A 10,398-nucleotide genomic window follows, 5' to 3' on the forward strand; every position below is an offset into this window, starting at 1 on the left:
TTAAACCTCTACTAAAAAAGCCCACCCTGGATCCAGAGGTGTTAGCCAACTATAGACCAATATCTAATCTTCCCTTTATGTCAAAGATCCTTGAGAAAGTAGTCGCAGACCAGCTGTGTGATTTTCTCCATGATAATAATTTATTTGAGGAATTTCAGTCAGGATTTAGAGTGCATCATAGCACTGAGACAGCACTAGTTAAAATTACAAATGACCTTCTGATTGCTTCAGACAAAGGACTCGTCTCTGTACTTGTTTTATTAGATCTTAGTGCGGTATTTGACACTATTGACCATCAAATTCTGCTACAGAGACTGGAACACTTAATTGGCCTAAAAGGTTCTGCACTAAGCTGGTTTAAATCTTATATATCTGATCGTTTACAGTTTGTTCACGTTCATAATGAATCATCCTTATGTACTAAAGTTTGTTTTGGAGTTCGGCAAGGTTCTGTGCTCGGACCTATCCTATTTACTCTATATAAGCTTCCTTTAGGTAACATCGTTAAAAATCACTCTGTAAATTTCTATTGTTATGCGGATGATACACAGTTGTATTTATCTATGAAGCCAGAAGAAAGTAATCGATTAACTAAACTTCATAATTGCCTTAAAGACATAAAAACCTGGATGAGCACCAATTGCCTGATGTTAAATTTAGACAAAACTGAAGTTATTGTTTTTGGCCCCAAACAACTCAGAGACTCTTTATCTGATGACATGGCCCCAAACAACTCAGAGACTCTTTATCTGATGACATAGTTTCTATAGATGTTATTGCTCTGGCCTCTAGCACTACCGTAAGAAACCTCGGAGTAACATTTGATCAAGATTTGTCTTTTAATTCTCATTTAAAACAAACCTCTTTTTTTCATCTGCGTAATATTGCAAAAATTTGGCCTATCCTGACCCGAAAAGATGCAGAAAAATTGGTCCACGCTTTTGTTACCTCTAGGCTGGATTACTGTAACTCTCTATTATCAGGTAGCTCTAGTAAGTCCTTAAAAACTCTCCAGCTAATTTAGAATGCAGCAGCATGTGTACTAACGGGAACTAAGAAACGAGATCATATTTCTCCTCTTTTAGCTTCTCTGCACTGGCTCCCTGTAAAATCCAGAATTGAATTTAAAACCCTACTGTTAACTTATAAAGTTCTAAATGGTCAAGCTCCGTCATATCTTAGAGAGCTCATAGTGCCCTATTATCCCACCAGACCACTGTGCTCGGAGAATGCAGGGTTACTCGTGGTCCCTAAAGTCTCCAAAAGTCGATCAGGAGCCAGAAGCTTCAGCTATCAGGCTCCTCTCCTGTGGAATCATCTTCCTGTTACGGTCTGGGAGGCAGACACCGTCTCCACATTTAAGACTAGATTTAAGACCTTCCTCTTTAATAAAGCTTATAGTTAGGGCTGGCTCAGGCTTGCCTTGTACCAGCCCCTAGTTAGGCTGACTTAGGCCTAGACTGCCGGAGGACCCCCCTATAATACACCGGGCACCTTCTCTCCTTCTCTCTCTCTTTCTCTCTCTCTCTCTCTCTCTCTCCCTCTCTCTCGTGTCCTATTACTGCATCTTGCTAACTCGGCCATTCTGGATGTCACTAACNGTTTTTTTTGGGGGAGTTTTTCCTTATCCGCTGTGAGGGTCCTAAGGACAGAGGGATGTCGTATGCTGTAAAGCCCTGTGAGGCAAATTGTGATTTGTGATATTGGGCTTTATAAATAAAACTGTAAAATTGAAATTGACTCTCTGCTCTCTACCAGCGTCAGTGGATTCGGTGTTTCAGTTTAAGTGGTGACCGTGTTAACTAGTGACTTTCTCACATTACAAAATACGTTACAAGAGGTGAATGAGTCTTCTGAACACAATTTAACTTCAGCGTAACTTAGATATTAAACATAGACGTGTATGTATTTAAAAAGTATTAAACTACTAAACGCTTATGAGAACACTTATATGAAAGTCACCACTTAAACCGAAACACCGGCTCTGTGTCTACCTGTGTAGTCGCTTACTGACGGAGCAACTCTGTCCCCCGTTCAGTGTCCGGACCTTTTATATAAATAAATAAAGTAGCAACTGGAGAGAAATGACAGTAAACTGCAACAGAGGCTAATAATAATGTTATAATGTTAGCCTCTGTCTCAGAGGGCGGAACTGAGTCTCCGTGTTCATCAGAGACAGAGACACAGCAGGATTACTCAGAATGTGGGCCACCACAGTCTATATAAGTAATGGGAAACATTGATAATTCATTTATTTTTAGGGGTGCTTGGATCAATTTTAGGGGTGCTTGAGCACCCCTAAAATGGGTCTAACAATGCCCCTGTGCACACGGCAGGGAGGAGGGTTAGCAAAACAGAGGAAGAGTGACAGGACGCTAAATTTCTCAGCTTCATATCAGAGTTTATTTATTAATGTGGTTTAAAATACAACCTACCTTGAATGAATGAATGAATGAATGAATTGAAAATCGCTATTTCTGCTGCTGTTTGTTTAAATCCAATCCACCAAAAATCCTTTTTTTTTTTCTTTTTTTTTTTAAACCGATGGATTTCCAGATTGGCAGCACAGAGACTTGTGGTCAGTGGGATGTGAGGATTCTTAAAATAACATCAGATGTGAAGCCCTGACTGTATCTGACTGAGCCTTAATGAAAGCTGTTGTCTTGTATTTTTTTTCCTCTGAAAATATTAACCTTATAGTCAAACACAGTTTATTCAGCCTGTGTAGTTGAGGGGACAGGTCAAACTGATATGATGCTGATTTACAGGAGAATTCATATTAAATGGAGGATAAACCATGAACATAAACTACAGATCACCTGTAAAGCATTTTAATAAATTAATCTATCATAATTAAAACAACTGGAGACTGAGAACAAACTGATACATGGGTCTGATCACTTTTTTAATGAATTGACATCATTCCAGACAGGATGTGAGGGTGTCTGTGACTTCCTGTACGGACTGAAGGCTGCTGGAAACTGTCGGGAAACTGTCTGACTTCACCGCAGCTTTTTGTCACCGCCCCCGCTGCGGGGAGCTTGTCTACTTTTCAGGCGAGGCGCAGTTCATCTTGGACGAGCCTATTGTCTATGGTTTATGGATCAAAGCGAGCGCTTCTTCCTACGTGCTCAAAAACGTAGTTGCTGATTGGCTGAAGAGGAGTCCTGTGTATCTGCACTTGATTGCTCTTCCTTCATCCTTAAACTACCCGGATGTCTGTCACAGTAAATTGAAATTGAATTTTGAGAACTGAATTTGAATTGTGAGAACTGAACGTGAAGATATATAGAAATAAATTCAATTTCAAATTATACTATTCAGATTCAGTTTTTCAATGCAGTGATTCAAATTAACAATACAATTTCAAATTATGTAATTCAAATTAAGTTTTTCAATGCAATTATTCAAGTTTAGAAATTCAAATTCAAATATAAATGATTCAAATTCAGTTTCTGGTGGCACATATTTCAGCCCATAGGTATGCACTAAGGACGCGGGCCGTATTATGTAGTGTTACCAAACTCAGTGGTTCAAAACCCCTAAAGCCCAGTTCAGACCAAAGATTTGTGAGAGAGAGAGATGAGTTGCAACAGGTAACTACTTGCAAAGTCCCATTCTGCAACATTCTAAAAACCTGCCAGTTAACAGCAATGCAACTAGATGCGATGGTGTATCATCTCTATGCAATGACTCTCTGTACTACTGTTGTGATTTCCAGCTTTTCAGGCTTATTTCCTAGATGAATCTTAAAATATGAACAAGGATAGTGACAGTGAGATAATTACAACAGCAATCCTGTTGCATAAATGTTGTTTGCTATGTAAATGCAGTTATTACCTGTATTTCTTGTCTGCACCTCAGACTTAGCCCCCGCAATTTTGTTGTACAGGTAGCATCCTTGTTAATGTGCAGTGGCAATAAAGGCTTTCTATTCTATTCTATTCTATTCTAGCTGCATTTGTAGTAGTGATGAAATGAGGGGGGGCATAAGCACATACAGCGTGTAGCAGTACTACACAGGTGACATCATCAGCCAGCTTGAGTAAAGCTCACACCAGCCAGTTCACACTGCTGCAGTTTTTCTCTGCAATACAAATTTCAGAAATGGATTTGTCTCGTGGTGAATCTTTGGTCTGAACTGGACTTAAAAACTGGACTTTGGTGTGGGCATTGACTATTGCAAATAGCTTTTACTGCTTCCTGTTTGAGTCTGGTATCCTTTGATCATGGTCCAGTATAATTGCAATCTTTACTAACTTATTATTTATTACTACATTACTGACCAGTCGTGATCAGAGCTGTGTGCTATAATTAGAATATCTTATTGTCATCATGAGTCCAATGTCCAATGCAAAAAACAAACTTTTTACAGCCTTCTGTCAAGTTTATTAACAACTTTAACAACTTTAACAACTTTGATGTCGAGTGAAAATGTAGTTAAGCTAAATCATTTTTAGATTGTGCACGATAATATCATGTGGTAAGGCCACCACATGACGATACAGTTGATTTTGTTTTGTCTTTTTCGAAAACTGAAGCACAAGTTTTATCGCAGGATTGAATGAGCTGTAAATGAATGAGAAGTCTCTCACAAAATGAATTTCAGTTTTTGAAGGAACTGAGAGAAATTAAGATTCAGCTTTACCCTCACCTTTCATTTAATTATCATATCTGCAACAATTTTAAAAGGTATTCTTGATATTGATAAGACAAAAGGCTGGAACAGATTATGCATAAAGACGATCACTGATAAGAAATGAAATTAAAGTTGTATTAGTGCCTTTTTGAATATTGAAGAAATGACTGATGATGGAGAAATGGGTAAAGGATGGCAAGACTGAGTGAAGCGGACTAAATATCAGACAGGAAGGATGGGAGGATAGAAGTGCAAGAAGGATGATTTGTCTGTGGCACACTGAAGGTTATTCATTACGTGAGGCTTGATTAGGAGGCCTTCTTTACGATTTCATAGCAGTCAGAGAGCAGGCAAGAGCAGATGAATAATGATTCACTAACTGTCTGATCTACAAACTGTCAAGTTTAGTTAGAGAATACATAGTGGGTAAAAAAAATCTACCCAATGACAGAATCCACTAAACTGTGTGTAAGATTATGCTTAAACTCTTTTTAAATCCGATTTAGAATTATAAAGCTCTGCCTATGCATGGCTCTGAATGAGCAGAATGTGGCACAAATGCAATGGAAGTTCTATCTTGTCGCCTCACAACTCAGAACCCACCTCACCTCCAATACCCTGTTCGAATCTTTCCAATCCGGTTTCCGTTCAAAACATAGCACTGAAACAGCCCTCCTGAAAGTCACCAGTGACCTCCTCCTCTCCTTAGACTCCGGACACCTCAACATTCTCATCCTCCTTGACCTCACAGCAGCCTTCGACACCATCAATCACTCCATCCTTCTCTCCCAACTGGAATCATCTCTCCACATCACCGGCACAGGACTCTCCTGGATTCACTCCTACCTCACCAACCGACACCAGTTCATCAGTATAAAAAATGCACCTCCCCCACCGCTCCCCTGTCCCAAGGTGTCCCCCAGGGGTCGGTGCTCGGTCCCCTCCTCTTCATCCTCTACATGCTCCCCCTTGGCAAGATCATCCGTCGTCATGGCCTCCAGTTCCACTGCTTCGCCGACGACATCCAACTGTACATCTCCACCAAAGCCATCACCAGTAACCCCCACTCCACACTCACCAACTGTCTCACTGAAATAAAATCATGGATGCAAACAAACTATCTCCAAGTGAACAGTGACAAATCAGACATAATCATCACTGACCCCACATCCCGCACCAAAGCCACCCACAACCTCTGCCTCACCTTCGATAACTGCACTCTGTCTCCCTCACCACACACCCGTAACCTAGGAATCATCTTCGACAGCCTGCTAAGTTTTGACCACCACATCAATCACATCACCAGGACTGCCTTCTTCCACCTCAAGAACATCGCCCATCTCCACCCCTCTCTCATCTTCTCTGCTGCAGAAACCCTCATCCATGCATTTAACACATCCAGACCGGACTATTGCAATAGCATCCTATATGGCTCATCATTCAAACTCCTCAATAAGCTTGAATATATCCAGAACTCCGCTGCCCACCTGCTCACCCACACCCGCTCCCGAGACCACATCATCCCGTCTTCCAAAACCTACACTGGTTCCCCATCACACATCGCAGTTCAAAATCCTCCTCCTCACACACAAAGCACTCAACAACCAGGCCCCCTCCTACCTCACACATCTACTCCACCGCCACACCCCCTCCCGCGACCTCCGCTCATCCGAAGGAAATCTCCTCTCACTACCTGCACGGACCAAGCACCGAACCTGGGGAGACAGGGCCTTCTCCATCGCTGCCCCCTCCCTCTGGAACTCACTCACCAAACCCATCCGTATCTGCACACACTTCCCAACATTCAAGACCATGCTCAAAACTGACCTTTTTAAATTAGCTTTTAATGTATAAGTTTGTGTGTTTTATACTGTTTTATTGCTGTTTTTTATTCTGACTTAGCTGTATTTTATGATTTTTAAAAAAAACTGTAAAGTGTCTTTGAGCATTTGTTAAAAGTGCTTACGAATAAAATGTATTATTATTATTATTATTATCTCACACAGACTCTATTATCTACTGGACTCTGTTATAAGCATGCATTCGCACACTGAGATTTGCATGCCCGTAGCCAGCCAATCAGGGTGTGCCTACTTTGGAACCCACAGTATAAAGGAGGTGAACAACGCTGTCAGCAATCTTCTTTGTTCTTTTCAGCTATGGCTATTTGCCCACTGATCAGCTTTGTCTATGGATAGAATAGAATGTAGGAACCAACCAGCGAGGCCTGCAAGGCACTGCTCAAGGGAAGGCAGAGGGAAGGGAGGCATTGCGGAGAGATTTGGGGCGGCAGTAGCTCAGTCCATAGGGACTTGTTTCGACCCATTTTGGAATTCTGCATCCTAAACCAATGTATTGCCCACAAGATGTTTTTTATGCTAACCTTCAAGTGGTTACTGGATCTGGCCCAGTAAGGATATTGATTTACCACCATCATTTTTGGTATTTCATCACTTTAGGCCCCTGACACAGGGGAGGCACATGTTTACGACCACCGACAACTGCACTACAGTGGCCTACATCAACAGGCAGGGAGGAGTTTGGTCCACTGCCCTGTTGAGGATGGCGGAGAGCCTGTGGTTGTGGGCCTTGGAGCACCTGGGGGCGGACCGCTACCAAATGAGTGGAGGCTTAACCCTGAGATCTAGACCCCGTTTGGCATGGTGGAAGTGGATCTTTTTCACCAGCCGTTGCAACACTCACTGCCCACCAAGGTCCTACCTGGTGCCATCAGATAATCCACCCCCAGGGGAGAACATGTTTGCACACCTACCATTGCCAAGAAAGCAGCTCTATGCCTTTTAGCCCCTCAATATTATCCTCCCCTGTTGGTGAGGATGAGTCAGGAGCAGTTGTCAGTCATTCTGAGAGCCCCAGGTTGCCACTCCGACTGGAGTCCTCGTGTGTAAGTTTTTAACTGCATCGGTTACACACGCTACACCAGCTAACTAGCTAGCTGCTAACCATTAGCACACAACACACCTTTGCTGCCGGAGCCCTTTCTTTTTTCTCTGTTCCCCCAGTGTCCATGGCACCACTTACCTCTCCATCTGGATGCGATCGTTGTCTACACCTGAGCCGTACCATCGTCGAGCTCGAAGGACGCGTATCCGATCGCTACTATCTCCGTGATGAAGAAAAGAAAAGTTTTTGGAGTCACTGGTCACAGTAGGGCCCGCTGTTGCAGCTCCTACTGAAGCCGAACATCTGTGCGCCACCATTCCGGCTGACACTCCCCCGGTCTCAGCTCTACCTGCCACTGCTGAAGCTGAACCCCAGCTCACCGCCCCGGCACCCCGTTTCGCTGCAAGGATCAACGAAGCCCGCTGGCTGCTGGAGGGAGCCAAGCCCAAGGAGCCCGTGAAGAGCAAGACGGCAGCTGTAGCCCGTTTTACTCCAAATCCATCTATTCGCAGCTCCACCCCTGGCCATGATCCCTGGCTTCCAGCAAACAAAAACAGCAGGCGAAAAAAGAAGACACCTCCACGTTCCCCCGTTTCTCCTGGCGTTATTCCTCTTACTAACCGATTCAGCCTCCTGGATGATCATGATTACACTCAGTTACCACCATCGCAGGGTCCTCCACCACTGCAGCGGCGGGGCTCATCTCCATCACCTCCCAGTCGGCAGCGCTCTTCACAGCCACGGAGGCAGCCTCGACAGCCCTGGCGGCCTCGACTGCCCCAGCAGCCCCGGCAGCCCAATACTTCTGCGGGAAGTATACCGGTGCACACTGACCATCGCCGGGTGAGGCCTGAGTCTGCCTCTATGGTTCGCCATGTCCATGCCAACAGGTGTTTCACCTCATGTCATCCAGGTGCCTGCACAAATCACTTAAATGACGCCATCTCTCAGTTGCTGCAAAAACACCCCTCTGCCCGTACTGTTGTGGTTCATCTGGGAGGAATTAACGACCTTAAACTGCAACAGTCTATAAAACTCAGGAATGATAGCATTCGCCTTATTGATAATATTTTTCACTCAAACAAGCAGTGCATCATCTCCGGGCCTCTCCCCCCTCCTTCAGTTGGCGACGTAAAGTTTAGCCGACTCAGGCAGTTTCAGGTGTGGCTTAAAGGCTACTGCAACAGTGCTGGCATTCCATATGTGGACAATTTCACCACCTTCCTTCATAGACTGGACCTCTTCAAATGAGACCGCCTTCATCTAAACCATATAGGATCCCGTCTTCTGTCTCAGAACATTGACCTCACCATATAGGATCCCGTCTTCTGTCTCAGAACATTGACCTCACACTACTAGCTGTCCAGTCCACAGCTTTCACCGATTGACTGTTTACACAACACACCCCCTTCCCAGCCGCTTCCTCAGTGGTCACTGTGACAGTTCCTCCTAACACTCCCTCTCCCTCTAGCCCACCCTGCAGGCCCACAACACCAATGCAACTTTTTCCAGCCAACTCTAGTGTGAGACTGTCATGTCTCAGGCCTGTTTTCCCAGAGTCCCAGTGTCAGTTAAAACTTGTCTTCCCTTTAGCAAGACGCAGCCGGGCAGGGGCAGACCCACGGTACCTGCAGCCACTAGCACCTGCACCCACTACTGCCTCAGCACAATCGAAGGCTATTAAACTGGCACTGCTGAATGCCCGCTCTGTTGCCTACAAATCGTTCATTCTGAACGATTTATCTATTTCCAAAATCTGGATTTTATGTTTCTCACTGAGACCTGGCAAAAGAATGATGAAATGTGTTTATGAACAAGCTCTGCCTGCTGGGATGTTCTTTTATCTGTGCCCCTCGGACCACGGGTCGTTGGGGGGGACTGGCGGCGGTGCACAAGGACTGTTTCTCCTCCCGGAGAGTGAGCTCTGGAACTTTTACCTCATTTGAACTCTTAGTGACTAATATTGGGCGTTAATCCATTTTATTGTGTTTTAATTTATCGCCCTCCTGATGTTAATGGCTCCTTTTTATCTGAATTCAGTGACTTCTTAGCTTCCATAATTAAATTTGAGAAAATCCTCCTTCTTGGGGATTTTAATGTGGCCGTAAATGACACCACAAACACCTTTGCAGTGAACTTCTTAAAAGTCACTGATTCTTTCAATTTTACCCAACATGTCAGCGGCCCAACACACATTAAGGGCAACACTCTGGACCTGGTTTTCACGTGTGGATTAAAATGAGATATTATCGGCTCTGAAGTGCTGCTTGTGACCAATCACGAATGTATTCTCTTTAATGTGTCTTTTAACACTGATTGTACACTCAGAAAGCGTGTTATTTGTTCGCGTATGTTAAATGACCTGTGTGCCGTGAAATACTCCTCTGTTTTTAACAATAGCATAGGGCAGCTTTTTGGTGATGAGAGTTATACCAATTCTCTAGTTCACACTTTTAATTCACATTGTTCTGTTATTTTAGACGAGATTGCTCCTCTGAAATCCTGTACAGTTGCTACTGTTAATTCTATCCCCTGGATTAATGATGACATTCGTTGTTTTAAACGCAAATGTCGCCGTATCGAGCGCCTGTGTAAGTCTACAAAGCTTCAGGTCCATCGTATTTATTTGAAAGAACTCTTAACGGAGTATAACTCAATGGTTAAAGCTGCTCGGGCCTCTTATTTTGCTGACCTCATTTCCTCCAATAAGCGGAATCCCAAAGTTGTTTTTGACACTATAAGTAATCTTGTTTGTTCCCAGCCCCCTGTGGTGCCCATTTTTTCTGTTAATGACTGTAACAACTTTCTGTCATTTTTTGTCAACAAAGTTACTAGTGTTAGAGCAAGTATTACCC

At 43.7% G+C, this 10,398-nt stretch overlaps 1 protein-coding gene across 1 annotated transcript in view; it reads left to right on the plus strand.

The window, feature by feature from the left end:
- ntrk3a (neurotrophic tyrosine kinase, receptor, type 3a) overlaps positions 1 to 10,398 on the plus strand; it is a 550,968-nt gene that overhangs the window by 512,034 nt on the left and 28,536 nt on the right. The window contains exons 16-18 of the mRNA XM_050073398.1: positions 5,349 to 5,510; positions 5,552 to 6,184; positions 7,887 to 8,386. Of these exons, the coding sequence (XP_049929355.1) occupies positions 5,349 to 5,510; positions 5,552 to 6,184; positions 7,887 to 8,386 (1,295 nt within the window). The remainder of the gene's footprint in view (positions 1 to 5,348; positions 5,511 to 5,551; positions 6,185 to 7,886; positions 8,387 to 10,398) is intronic.

The sequence above is a fragment of the Epinephelus moara genome, chromosome 20, assembly GCF_006386435.1.
Source record: "Epinephelus moara isolate mb chromosome 20, YSFRI_EMoa_1.0, whole genome shotgun sequence".
Lineage (NCBI taxonomy): Eukaryota > Metazoa > Chordata > Actinopteri > Perciformes > Serranidae > Epinephelus > Epinephelus moara.